The sequence below is a fragment of the Cherax quadricarinatus genome, chromosome 44 (assembly GCF_038502225.1).
Source record: "Cherax quadricarinatus isolate ZL_2023a chromosome 44, ASM3850222v1, whole genome shotgun sequence".
NCBI lineage: Eukaryota > Metazoa > Arthropoda > Malacostraca > Decapoda > Parastacidae > Cherax > Cherax quadricarinatus.
The window spans coordinates 3,062,800-3,077,974 of NC_091335.1; the positions used below are offsets into that span (position 1 = coordinate 3,062,800).

Genomic DNA, 15,175 nt, shown 5'->3' on the forward strand with positions numbered 1-15,175 from the left:
TATTAATGTTTTATTGAAGTGTATTGCTTGGAAAAAATTTTTCATACACTATTTTGCATTTGTCAGAATAGTTATTGCAGTTTAAATAAATAGCAGGGGTAACGTGTACATAGGTGATACAGTAGACACTTGAATAAATCAAGTGAAGCTTGGTGTTCGCCAACACCATATGCATATCCTTGAACTAAAATGTGTAGAATATTAGTAGTATTAGTCAGCTTACATGAATATGTGAATACTGTGAGGAGGGAGGTGTCTTCCCATTTAATGATACAGAAGGAAGGCCATGTTCAGAAGATAGGTGGTAAGGAGGGAAAGTGGAGGCAGTTAGGGCAGTACTTGTCGAAGCATTACCACCAAGGTTCTTTGGTCACACTCACTGCAGTGCCACTTGGTCTACTGCTGGTCTGAGTTACTCATGGAAACTTTTACCACGATGGTTCTTTGGTCATACTGCAGTGCCTAATTCCATATTCCTTTCAATAAATGCTTTATTATTATTCTTATATCATTTTCTTTTCACATCTTCACCTCTCACTTGTGCACACTTCTTGAGAACAGTTCAGTTTTCTAAACCTACATTCTCCACTGGGGAAGTGCTGAATCCTTCCTCAGTAACCAATGCACGTAAAAATGTCGGGAGCAAGGGAGTAATAGCCCCTTCTATACAAATTACTAAAACAAAAAAGCAAAGTCTGAAGTTGGGTTGCTTAAATGTGGGTGGGTATAGTACGGATGAAAAAGAATGGAGTGGTAATGTTATGAAAAGCTGTCTTAACACTAGGTGAAATGAGGCTAAGTGTAAGAGATAAATTTGGTGAGATAGTAAGGTTAAATTGGGTGTATCTGAGAGCTAGGAAGTATTAAATGATCAACTATGGAAGGAGGAAAGTGTGTATAGCTATTTCAATTCAAGAATTGTAGATTAGAATAAAGGTGGGATGTAAAAATTGGGTTATATTGTTTATGCACTTGGGAGACAGATTGAGATTGAGGGAGGCGTTCAGTGAATGTTTAAGGACTTTAGAACAAGGTCATCAAATTGTCGTGGGGAACTAAAATACTTAAGTGGGAAGAACTTGTAGTAAAGCTTAGGGTACCAGGGGTAAATGATAAGCAGGTACCTCTAATTGAATTATGTAGATAGGTTTGGCAATGGGCAATACTTATTTTGAGAGTAAGTACAGGAAGGCCCCGCATTACGGCGTTTCACTTTACGGCGTTCCGCTAATACGGACATTTCAAATTATGACCAAAACTCACTATACGGCTCCCCCCACCTGACTTTCTAATACGGTCACCGTGCCCCACCCTGTTTGTTTACATTCTCCATGAGCTCAGTAAGCACTAAGTCTCTCCATTTACTTACTCCTGACCCTACATTAAGACTACAAATATTTTAAGGTAAGTAATGAGTGAACTGTATATACATTTTATCGCTCTGGGATGCTTAAATATCATAGAATAGTATGTGTGGGTGGGGTGGCCTGGTGAGGTAGCCTGGCTATTACAATACATACCACACTTGATTTCTTACAATAAATACTACTTGTCTCACCCTAGATTAACACTATAAATATTTTAAGGTAAGTAATGAGTGCACTATGTGTGTATTGTACTTTTTTATTGTTTTCTGATGCCTGGTTCTATTGCTAACATAATATATGTTAGTGTAAACTTGTTATCTAGTGTTTGTATGCATTTGTAAGTGGAAAAAAAGGATGTTCCACTTTACGGCGGTTTCCGCTTTACGGCGGTAGCCTGGAACCTAACCCGCCGTATAAGTGGGGCCTTCCTGTACATAAGATATGATACAGGATACAATGACAGCAGTGTGCTAACCCTTTGACTGTCGCAACCCCAAATCCTAAAGTGTCTCCTGGTGTCACAAAATATTTTAAAAAAAAAAAAAAAAAAAAAAAAAGAACTTACAAAATGATAGAGAATCCTTTCCTGATGATAATGACACCAAAAGTACGAAATTTGATGGAAAACTTACAGAATTACGCTCACGAAGTTAGCGACCTAGGCGACATTTACGCATCAGCGATTTTGCCCACTTTGAGCCCTATTTTCGGCCAATCCCATTGTTTCAGTCCAAACTCGTACCTATTTTTTTAGAATTCCATTTGTTCTATCGATTGAGTACAAGAAACTGCCCGTTTACTGATTTCAACTACCCAATAGTGCTCAGAAATTAGCAATTTGGCCAATTTCATGCAAATTAAAAAAATGGCAATTTCAAAATAGGGTCCAGAATGAGCAATGTAGATATTCCTGGGACTAAAATAACATTTTCTCTGTTCATCAGTCATGTCTCCAGGCCCATTATAATACTCTTGCTTTCTATTTTGAATTTTTATTCACACAAAAAATAGAAGATTTACTGTTATGCAGACTACTGCAGTATTGTAATAATTGTATAAATAATGTCAACCCATTCATGACTGCGTATTAGAATGGCTAATTGGACAATGACGTTTTGGATCGAGACCACTTTTTTCGGTGAAATTTTGGTCCGGAATTTGTACCACCACCAGGAAATCGTATGTATCAGATGTGTCCACCTGCCAGGAAGCTGCCACTCTTGAACAACGGCAAATATCGAACATTTCTGCCACTTTGAGCTCCATTTCAAGATCCTTTTCATAGTAAAACCAATCAAAATCACTTCCAGTTCTATATGTTTTACATTCTATCAAACGAGACCAAGAAAACAAGAATACAACCATAAATACTATATGAAAATACACCTCAAAGTCGGCGCTTTAATCCAAACACATGGTCGGAGTTTTTTTTTCTCATTATGCACTGCATGCTGCAGGATTTTTTTTATACTGCACACAGTGACCACACAGACCCATTCTCTCTCATGTGGGCCTACCAGCTTTCTCCTGCTTGATTTGAAGCCGCTAGAATTTTTGAGTATATATATGTCAAACACATTGGCTTGTAAGACGTATATATATGACCAAAACAGTCAAAGGGTTAAACTATGCATGTCTATAGAAGGACAACATCTATCATTTAGTGGTAGCTACAGTGAGAGTAAGAGGTAAATTGAGTACAAGGAGAATGTCATCAGTAAAAGGGTAAAGTAAAAATGAATAAAAGTTAGGGTTAAGATATTAGCAACTAACTGGGAGACAGGTGGATTGAAGAGTACTAGTAATGGAAAGACTGAAGAAATGCAGGATAGTTTTAATAAAGTATTATTGTGCAGTAGTAATGTTACATTTTTTGTTGGTATACTATTGGGGTGGGTGCTTGTGGTAGATTGATGAAGTAAAGAGGGTGGTAAGGGTGAAAGTTAACATAAGAACATTTTTATGAAGTGATATATGGAGGGTGGAGTAAATGGAGAGAGAAAAAGAAAAGTTAAAAAGAGTGGTGAGGAAGTGCAGAATGAGAGCCAATGAGAGAGTGGGTGTCAAAAATTTTGCCAAGAAAAAGTTTTGCAGCCAGATTAATAAGTAGAGAAAGCCTAGGGAAACAAAGGGATTGATAAGCTTCAGTTACTAACAAAATAGAGATGATGATAGATGGAAAGGTGGAGGTACTTGGAAGATGGAGGAAATATTTTTTGTTGTCAGATGCATTGGGCAGGGAAGCATAACATTGTGTAAGAGTAAAGAGGAGGCAGATGCAAGTGTAGGGAAAGTGCACGAGGCACTGGGTAGAAAGTAGGTAAGGAAGCTGAGATCAAAAGTAAAAATGTTAAAAGCAGGTGGGCATGTAGTTTTGGAGTTCTTGGTATATTTATTCAATACATTTATGAAAGAAATGAACAAGCTGTAGATAAAATATATAATGATTAAAAAAAAACTACAATAAGTACTTTTTGGTAAAAGCATTATGAACATAGCCATCTAAATGGATAAAGGGGGTCAATGGTAGACCATCCCTTACAAATTCTGAATTGCTGAGGGAAGACATTTATGGGGTTTCCACTGTCCATCACCAGTTTAGTTTCAATAAAAACCAAAGTAGCTTCAGTAGTGTCTGTGGACAAGGAAGCATTGTACAAGGGTTAGAAGATGTAGGTGGAGTAAGAGTGGAAAGACACTGGTATTTATCAAACAAGACAACAAAGAAATGGTAGAGGTATCCCGAGAAGTCTGGAGTTTTGAGACTGATTGCGGGTTCTATCCCCGCCTGTGGTATGGTTTATCCTGAGAGGGCACAGGAGGGGTAGTGACAGTACATGGTGGTGGATGGATGTCCATAACTGTCACCAATGCAGGAGGCAACAAGGAACAAGACTCAGAGGCAGGAAAAATTAAGCATGGGAGGAACAATATGCTTCAGTAAGGCATTTTGGTGATGGGAGTTTTGGATTTTGGACCTTGGGAATGTTGACTTATGAGATGGTTTAGCCAAAGAAGGCTGCGTGGGGTAGAAGATGGAGGATAGAAGGCAAAGTAGTAGGAATGTCAGAGGCTGGCACTGTATATGAGCTAGACATTGGCAATTATGGGAAAAGGTGCAACAGAGGCTTGAGGGCGCCGAGCTGTGTAGTCTAACTTGAAGACGGAGGCGAGAAACTGCCATAGCAAAATGAGACCCTTGTGTTCTTTTAAGACAGCAGATTTCCCCATTCCCATAAGAAAACCGGGCACTGGCAAGAATATGTAGGCCAAAACACCAACAATTTCTGCTCTGCTGAGGATTAGGTATGTATTCCCCACTTGGAAATACTGTCCCTATAATATATACAGTGGACCCCCGGTTAACGATATTTTTTCACTCCAGAAGTATGTTCAGGTGCCAGTACTGACCGAATTTGTTCCCATAAGAAATATTGTGAAGTAGATTAGTCCATTTCAGACCCCCAAACATACACGTACAAACGCACTTACATAAATACACTTACATAATTGGTCGCATTCGGAGGTAATCATTATGCGGGGGTCCACTGTACATACATGTATATTCGTTTCTTCTTTCAACATACCAGCCGTATCCCACTGAGGTGGGGTGCCCCAAAAGAAAAAACTAAAGTTTCTCCTTTTAAATTTAGTAATATATACAGGAGAAGGGGTTACTAGCCCCTTGCTCCCGGAATTTTAGTCGCCTCTTACACACACACACACATATACTGTACATACTGAAGCTGGAAGCTCTTGGCTGTCAAGGGTCAGTTTGCCAATATTATATGAATGGCGTCTCCAACCTCGGGCAGGAAGGACACAAATTTCAACTTTGATAACTCGGAGGTCCTGGAGCTCTAGTTGCTCCAGAATGTTGGAGTTACATTGCATAAAGTCCCATTGGACCATAGTATGCAAAATGAGGATGATACTACAGCTAGAATTGAGAGAAGAATGTGTCATGATGGGTGTCAGTAGAGCTAAGGGAGAGATTGAGAGCTTGCTAAGCATTCTGCAGACACTATATGCATGTCACTCTTGAGGGCATGAAAGGAAACATACCTCTAGTTCTTTGCTAATGCTATGGTTAGAGGAAATCTGTAGGCATTGTTGGCTGAAGAGAGAAGAATTTTGTCCAGGAGTCTTTGTAATACAGACTGGAGGGCAAGAGATTTTCTGGATAGTTTTTCTTAGAATCACCTCTCAGAACCAACAGGCAGCCTCCAGGAATACTTCCATCACCGAACACGTGAAGCTGCTCACCAGAACTCCAGAGGGCAGCCCAGCACATTTCCAAATGATCCAATTCCCACGGCAACCACCACGACTGAGGTCCTCGACAAAATGCAATAGACATTGATCTTTCTTGCAACTTAGGAGCTGTAATTTACAAGGTAAATAACCCCCAAAGGCCAAATGGATAGGAGGGGTGGGGGAAATTAGATTTGATCCAAGGAGACAAAAGGCTTAATTTCTTAGATTAAGAGCCTCTTCACCTCAAGGGACTCCCCCTTGAAGAGGTTTTTGAGAAAAGGAATTGGACTTCTCCTTGCTTTCCTTGGATCAATCTTGATTACCTCCTGTTCCCCCCCCCCCAGGCACTGTATAAACCCTATGGGTTTAGTGCTTCTCCCCTAAATATAATATCTTAATGATTTACCATACTTATAGCTGCTGCCTTTGCAGATCCACCAACCTCTTACCTGAAACTGATATACTGTATTGCACTACTGTACCTGTAATTGTTGCTAGATACAAGCAGTTTTTTTTCCTTTGGCACGAATGGAGGGCATTGCTCCATTTGTCTAAATCTGCAGAAAGCTAATTGCACAGAAATTATGGAAATGGAATATAAAAAAAATTTGCTAGTAGTTTTACCAGCTTTGGGATTCATTTCTGTAATACTGTATAATGGTGAATTGGTCATGACAGTAGCAAGTTGATATGAACAGTTTAAATGATTTAAAATGGTATGTTTAAAGTGTTCAAAAACCTTTGTGTTTTTGAAAGCAAAACATCTTTCAATATAAGCACCACCTTAGGCCATTTTCAACATGTTTGGCTGTGTGAATATACAACATTGTCCTAAATGAAAAAAAGTTAATTCATCAAATTTTAGTGTTAAATGATGCCAGAGAGTTGAGCACTTTTCCATGCATAAAATCCTAGGATGACTCGTTAATTTTAATTTTAAAATTTCGTGGTCAAGACACCAGTGATCTATTCACTGTCATGGGTGACTGAAAGGGATGTGAAGGTTCTTGAAAGCCTTTTTCAAATCCTGGCACCTGCTCCTTCCCAGTATACTGGAAGTACTGTATAATAAGGATGACAAGACTAGATAGCAAATTACAAAGTAATACTGTCAGGCAAGTGTTGAATATGTGTGCTTTCAAAGTGTGACTTGATAATACTGGGAGGGAGGTCTGGTGCAAGGTCCTGATGGATTGGTCTGGGCACAACATGACCAGTGTTTCTGACCAGGATGACCAGTGTGGTTGTGGCCACAGCCTAGATATCCTCCTGAAAAAGCAAAATTAAACTATTAGACATAAAATATGTGTATGAGCAAGAAAATGGAAAGGGGTGATGAGTATGTGGGTCTGCGGGTCACTAGCACGGTCTGGTTAACTAGGTGGTCAACAGGAAAGCCTGGCCAGAGGTCAGTGAGCACTACTTAGAGATTGCATTTATGGGTTTAGAAAAGGCATATAGTGGACAGGAAAACCATGTTGCAAATATATGAAATGAATGATAGGTTACTAAAAGTATTAAAACAAAAAGCAATAAAAATTTGTGGATTAGTCAGATTAGGGTTTATAGAAGGAAGGGGAGACTATTTCCCAATGAAAGTAGGATTTAAGCAACCATGGTGACATCACACATACCTGTCTAAACCATTCATAGAAGGGGTGGTAATAAAAAGTAAGTGTTAGGATGATGGGGAGAGGAAGTATTAAAAGATGATGGATCTGATACACAGTGGGAGTTGTCACAGTTGCTTTTTGCCTATGACAGTTCTTTTGGGTTGGATAAATTTAGGAGGGTTAAGTTGGAAATTAAAAGTGAACATAGAAAAAAAGCAAGGTGACGATGGTAACAAAGTAGGCAATATGCTGAATATCAGATTGGAGGAAATACAGAGGAAGTGGACATGTCAGCAGATGAATCTGACAGACATAGTGAATCATAGAAGAAGGTGAAATGGTAGGTGTGTTGAGGCATTTGTGAAAAAGTTTATCTATGGAGAAAAAAAAAAAGGAATGCACTTAAGTATAGTAGTACCAACATTCTCTATAGGTGTGCGGCATGAGCTTCGATTGTTGCAGTAAGAAGAAGAGTCAGTGGAGTTATCATGTTTGAGAGAAATAAACTGTGTGATTATTATGCAGAGGGTTTGGAATGTATAAATTAAAAGAGGGTGTGAAGTCACCAAGTATATAATTCCAAGGGCTGAGGTAGTTTTGGCATAGGATGAAGAGGGTGTATAAATCTGGAAGTGGAAAGCAGGAGAGGTAGGGGTCATCCCAGGAATGGTTATAACAGAGAAGGTAAAAGAGGCTGAATTTTATGGGCTCGAGTGCTCAATCCAGCAGGCTAGAGTGAGCGTTTTAGACAGGAGTGCAGGCATTATACTTCTTTCCTCCAGGACTTAAGTCCAGCTAACCAGTTTCCCTGAATCCCTTCACAAAATATTACCCTACTCACACTCGACAGCTCATCAAGTCCAAAAAAAAACACTTATCTCCACTCCTATTTAATATGCCTGCTATAACAATTAACCTAGGATAACCCAATGTAGTCCAACAATGACTTATTGCCATATTTTGAGAAGTATTACACCTTGAAACAATTGTAATTCAAGTATATCTTGTACACAGTGTTAGAAAGCCACAGTATTAAAAAATATAAAAACAATTATTTGCACCAATTTATACTGTATATTCCAAGTGGAGCAGTGGAAATATAATAATGGTACATAATATAAACAAGTATATAGTATGACGTGTGCAACAGTTACAGTAGGTATCCTTATTCCAAAATATTTCACCTACACAGCAGGGTTTATCAGTTTAATACAGAGGTTGTAAATATAGAGACAGCAGCAGCTGAGATATGATATGAATAGTCCAAATGACCACCTCAAACTGCTACTTCAGGAATGATGGACTGACCACATCACCTCTCCACTGCTGCTGCCTTCATGTGTGCAAACTCTGTATATGACTGGTGAAGCATGCTGTGTAGGTGAAACTTTTAGAAATACAGATACCTAACAGTTGCAGAGGTGTCTAATCTAAAAGGAGCAATATTGAACTACTGAAACACCTTGAAACACATCTAATATCATAAGATATTAGTGTACATTGTCATAAACATTAAAAAAAATAAAAAAAATTATGATTTGCCATAAAAAAAATTTAAAACGTAAACTGGCACATTTATGCTGCTGTCGTTAACGTACGATAATTTTTTCATCAACTTCAATACACCATAAAATCTTAAATTTTTATCAGATTCCACCCTTTTTAGTCTTATTTGATTCATAAAAATGCACTCTTTTAATCTAATATTTTTTTCTAAATCTTGCCACACATGAAATTTATTTTCAGGGTATGCCACAATTAAGAGGTCCATCATAATCTGCAAGAACAGTTTTCAATTACGTATATCTCTTCAAGGGGGGCTCCTTGATGCGGCGAAGAGGCTCTTGGTCTAAGGAATTAAACTCTTTGGTCTCCTTTTCAGACCGAATCTAAGTACCCCCCAATCTTTCTTTCCCTATCCTATCCTCCCCCATTTTTTTCCCCCTTTCTTCCCTCCTCCCAACCCTCCCCTTTCTCCATCCCATTTGTAGTCTCTGGGGTCCTCTCTTCTGGCATTACGGTTTCTAGGTAGGAAGTGTGCTGGGATTCATCCCACTCCGTAGGGTCCCTCAGGGGTGGTGTAGTTTGCTGTGGAATCTGAATTGTCTGGAGGTGCCCTGCTCCCTTCCCTGATATCCGAGAAGTGGGTGGGGTGTCCTGCAGATGATTGGTGTGTCTCCAGAGGTTGCCTGTTGGTTCTGGGAGGTGACAGCCGAAGGAGGTACATGTATACTCTGTGGCGGGTTTCTGACCGCCCTTTCTTTTGTCCGCTGAGGTGGCTCGGTAGATGTGAGGTTGCAATAGGTTGGTCTCGGATGTTAGTAGAAGCTCACTGTTTGTTCGGCGCCCCTTCGTACTCTGACCGTTTTCTCTTCGTCTTCACTCACTCCTGCCTGCAAGTGCTTCTCGCTCTGTTTCTTGATCACTTCCGGTCACATGCTCATGCCATTGCTGTTTATACAGATGGTTCTAAATCTTGACAGTGTTGAGTTCGCAGCAGTATTCCCTGACTATGTTGTCCGAGGTCATTTGTTAGACTCGGCTAGTATTTTTACTGCCGAGTTGTATGCCATCCTCATAGTACTTCTTTGTATTACGTATATGTCCCCTTCAATGTTTGTGATCATTTCAGATTCCCTCAGTGCTTTACAAGCCATTAAACAATTTGATTACCCTCATCCATTAGTCCTTCATATTCAACTATGGTTGCGCTGTGTAGCTAGCAAAAACAAAGATGTTTTTTGTTGGCTCCCTGGGCACATTGATGTGCAGGGCAATGAACAAGCTAATGCAGCTGTGCGGTCAGCAGTGCATGATCTTCAGGTTTCCTATAAAGGTACGTATTCCATTCAGAAATTATTTTCCAGTCATCTCGACCTGTCTTAGCAGCCATTGGCAACAACGGTGGTCGGGCATGCACCATAACAAATTGCACTCTATTAAACCACTTTTAGGATTGTGGCCATCTTCTTACCACTGTTGCCATACTCGGGAGACTGCGCTCTCTCGGCTCCGCATTGGCCATACTCGCCTTACCCATGGGTATCTTATGGAACGATGCCCTATTCCTCCGAGGTTTGTCAGGTCCCTATTTCGGTTCTTCACTTTCTTGTCAATTGCCCGGTTTACCAGCGAGCTCGCAGGATTTGCCTCCAACGCCGCCGCCGCCACCACCCTACCACTCTTACCTTATCTTCCCTTCTTGCAAATGGCCCTGCCTCTGACTTACAATCACTTTTTGACTTTGTCAGCAACTGCTTTACTGTACAGATTTTGACACATAGCCCTTAGCGACCTTTCTGGTCCATTTCTCCCCTCACCTCTGATCCCTTCTCCATCTAGCTGTTTATAGCCTCAGCAGTATTTTCTGCCTTGCAGTGCTGTATGACCCTCGTTGTTTTAGCGCTCTCTTCGATTATAATAATAATTACATATGACCTATCACAATTTCCTGAATGTAAGTGGAACAGGCACTGTGACTTGTATGGGTTTAACATTCCCAACAGCCCTTGTGGCTTAGCACTTCTTTTTGATTATAATAATAATAACATTCCCAATGAATATAATATTAATGTTTGTATAAAATAATTAATAGATAATACAGTATTAATGTTTGTATGTATAGGGTAATTCATAGAGGTACAGTGGAACCTCTGTTTTCGTATGCCCTAGTTTGTATGTAAAACTATAGTTATTTTCTATAAAATGTATTTTTTGTTAATATTTCCTATAAGAAATAATGTAAATCCAATTAGTCCGTTTCCGACACCCAAAAATATGAACAAAAAATACATTTTATAGAGAATAACTATAGTTTTACATACAAACTAGGGCATACAAAAACAGGTTCTACTGCACTGTATAACAGAAAATTACTTAACAAACCTGGCATCGTTGCCCCACAAGCACAAGTGGCAGTCTTGTCACCACCACTGGAACAGAAGGTGCAGCAGTGGAAGACCCCTGTATGCCGTCGACCACCTAGACTTGCTTCTCTGTTACCATCCCCAGCAGTGACACCACTTACTCCCATAGGCATCGACGTTATTCCAATTTCCAGAGGACTTCCCTAAGAACCAAAAAAATAATAATAAAAAATTATACTCTCACTTGTCAAAAATTGATCCAAGGAATTGACCCTGACCTTTTCCTTGGATCTGAAGGCCTCCCAGGTGCTGCACGAGCCCTACAGGTTGAGCACTCCATGATTGTAATAATAGTGAATGACTCTTGCTCCATGGAATTAGAGCTACTGTGGAAGGGGGGGGGCTCTTAATGCAAAACACTGGACTTTTTCTCCCCTTCCTTGAATCAAACGTAATTACCTCCCATTCCCCAAGGTGCTATATGATCTACAGGTTTAGCACTTTCCCCCTCAATATAATACAGTACAGTATAAAAAAAAAAAAAAGGCAGATTATTAATAAGGCCAAAAACCAAAAAGCTATTGACAGAGGACCTGACCTGCACATGAACACCTTGAATTGTAATATGCAATGTTGCTGCTGTAGGCAGAGGAGGGCAAAATATGACTTCGTATGACCCATCCTCACGATCCCTAACCGAGCACCCACATCTGCTGGAATATTTCAAATTAGGGATCTGTTGCATCTAGATTTTTAACTAAAAAAGGAAAATTAATTGTACATATAAAACTTCCTAAAGTAAAAGCTCATGTAATTTTCTAAAATCTGGAAATGTAAATGCTATGAAGTTTCTAAACTCTAGTACAGTATTTTTTTTTTTTTATTAACACATCAGCCATTTCCCACCAAGGCAGGGAAACCCCAAAAAAAAGAAGAAACACTCGTTATCATTCATTCATCACTGTCTTGCCAGAGGTGTGCATATACTACAGTTCATAAATTACAACATATCTCCTCCCCTCCTTCAGAGTGCAGGCACTGTGCTTCCCATCTCCAGAACTCAAGTCTGCCTATGCAGCGCTGTATAGCCCTTGTGGCTTAGAGCTTCGTTTTTATTATAATAATAATCAAGTCTGCCTAACTGGTTTCCCTAAATCTCTTCAAAAATGTTACATTGCTCATACTCCAAAAGCACATCATGTCATGAAAACCACTTGCACTACAACCATTTACAGAAAGTACTTGTATATTGGCTTAGCTATCAGGAGGCAGTTGAAAATACCTTTCACATCTGTAATGTGTCTTCTGAAGTTCATTATTTTGTCTATCAAGACTTCACTGACACCACATTGTGAGTCTACCTCAATCTATGTGACATTTTACAAGGTTGCAGCAAGAAGTATGTTTAGTTGTTGACCTATCACCTATAATGTAGGATGATTTTTCTCTATCCTATTCAATCACACTGGCTGGTCTTTCTGTCATACACTACATAGGACAGTTGAATCTCCTAGCACCATCTTTCCCTGTTCAACTAGCAATAAACAGATCCTGTACCTATTAGTTAAACTGTTGTCGGCTGCATCCCACAAAGGACTTAGGAAATAAGCCACCCTGTCTGGATTTCTTGCATAATTAACCCTCCAAATACAAATAAAATTTTCTTCCACACAGCATAGGTTCGTAAAGATGGATTCTTAAAGTAATAAAATCTGTCAACCTGAGAAGGCAGACTTCTGTAGGGCAATGAGGATATCCTCAAGGAAGCTAGCCACTTGTGGAATCTTAACTACATATTCTAAAATAAAGTGCTGAAAGACCTAAAATCTTTTAAAAACTTGTACATTCAAGGAAGCTGGGAGTGGTGATGTAGTGTTTGAGCATGATGTGTGGTGTGAAAACTATGCAGAGAATTCAGATCTTTGAGATTAGGCATGGGTTGTTGAAGTGGCTTGGATATGCAGAGAGGATAGGGCAAAATAGGATGACTTAAGAGGGTACGTATATAAATCTTTCTTCTTTTAACACACCGACCATATCCCACTTGAGGCAGGGTGGCCCAAATGGAAAAATGAGTTTTTCCCTTTTACATTTAGTAATATACACAGGAGAAGGGGTTACTAGTCCCTTGCTCCTGGCATTTTAGTCACCTCTTATGACACGCGTGGCTTACGAAGGAAGTAATCTGTTCCACTTCCCCATGGATAATGTATATAAATATGGGGTAGAGAAAAAAAAGGACTGGTAAGAATTGTCCCAAGAAAGGTTGGAGGGAGGGGGGTAAAGAAGGTTTTAGATTCCTAGGGCTCTTGACCATCAAAGAGGCTTGTGTAAGTGCATTAGATCAGAGTGAGTGGTGACAAGTGCTTTTTATGAGTTGACATGCTTTTGAAGCATGAGAAAGGTAATAATTATGAAGGAATTTAAGAGAAACCAGTTAGTTGGATAGTGTCTGCACTCTAAAGGAGAGGCGAGGATATTGTAGTTCAGAAGATCATCTGAAATGTGATGTCAGCACACTTTTGGCAAGCAACTGAATGACTGTTGGTGAATGAGTTTCCCGCCCCCTTTTTTTTTGGGGGGGGGGGGGGTCCACTACCTTGGTGGGACATGACCAGTGTGTTTAAAAAATTACAGTATTAATGAACTGAACAATGGCCTATAATTATTATAACTCCTTAAAAACTGACCACTTACAGAGTTGTCCCATCTATTGCAAGAATACTGGCAGATATTTCTTCTCCGCCATGAGTTACTGGCTGGCCATCAATGTCTCTTGCTACTACCAATGCAGATGCTTTTGATCCCACAGTTAAATTGGTGACATCACATACTGTTGGTTGTGAAATATGTCAGCATGAAAACCACAGAGACATAAGAAAAATTATTTACCTTCATCTCTTGAATATTACTGTCACCTGAAATATGTACTGTACATTACGAGACTACAACATACAACAAGATTCTACAAAAAATTAGGATATTGTCTTCAAGTTAGAGTGCATAAATAGCAAGCTTACATGGCTTTAATCTTGAATTTGAAGGATCAGCAGGAGTATCAGCAATCACACCCTGGATGCGATGACCCCTCACCTTGCCTGCTCGGTGCTCACGAAGCAGTGCCAGCCTCTCCCACCGCATCCAACCTCTCACTTGCTCACTTAGCAGTGTCTGGCAGCGAGCCAGGAATAACACAATGTGGGAAAATGAGGTTTACATAGATATCAGTAAGAATAATGATTAGCACTTCCCATTATTATAATAAGATGCTTTCAATAATCTTTCAATATTAGATACAGTACATACTAACATACTGACCAAAACTTAACCCTTTGACTGTCGCGGCCATATATATACGTCTTACGAGGTACCGTGTTTGACGTATATATACACATAAATTCTAGCGGCTTCAAATCAAGCAGGAGAAAGCTGGTAGGCCCACATGTGAGAGAATGGGTCTGTGTGGTCAGTGTGCACCATATAAAAAAAATCCTGGAGCACGCAGTGCATGAGAAAAAAAACTCTGACCATTTTCTTTTAATTAAAATGCCGACTTTAAGGTCTATTTTCGTATAGTATTTATGGTTGTATTCTCGTTTTCTTGGTCTCATTTGATAGAATGGAAAACATATTATAGAAATAGAGGTGATTTTGATTGATTTTACTATAAAAAGAACCTAGAAATGGAGCTCAAAGTAGGGGAAATGTTTGATTTTTGCCAATGTTCAAAAGTAAACAAATGATGCCATTGTCCAATAAATGTCCAACTAGCCATTCTAATATGCAGTCATGAATGGGTTGATGTTATTTATACAATTATTACAGTATTGCAGTAGTCTGCATAAGAGTAAGTCTTCTATTTTTTGTTTGAATAAAAATTCAAAATAGAAAGCAAGAGTAATATCAGAGAGGCTTGGAGACATGACTGATGAACAAAGAAAATGTTATTTTAGAGCCAGGAATGTCTGCATTGTTCATTCTGGACCTTATTTTGAAATTGTCATATTTTTTAGTTTTTGTGAAATTGGCCAAATTGCAAATTTCTGACCACATTATTAGGTAGTTGAAATTG

General features: G+C 39.3%; 1 protein-coding gene across 1 annotated transcript in view; it reads right to left on the reverse strand.

Annotated features, from left to right (window-relative positions):
* Positions 1-6,239: 6,239 nt before the first annotated feature.
* Positions 6,240-15,175, reverse strand: part of LOC128697582 (uncharacterized) — a 39,382-nt gene continuing 30,446 nt past the window's right edge. The window contains exons 9-13 of the mRNA XM_070093871.1: positions 14,124-14,274; positions 13,801-13,936; positions 11,702-11,813; positions 11,123-11,306; positions 6,240-6,893 (exon numbers count right to left, since the gene is read on the reverse strand). Of these exons, the coding sequence (XP_069949972.1) occupies positions 6,763-6,893; positions 11,123-11,306; positions 11,702-11,813; positions 13,801-13,936; positions 14,124-14,274 (714 nt within the window). The 3' untranslated portion in view covers positions 6,240-6,762. The remainder of the gene's footprint in view (positions 6,894-11,122; positions 11,307-11,701; positions 11,814-13,800; positions 13,937-14,123; positions 14,275-15,175) is intronic.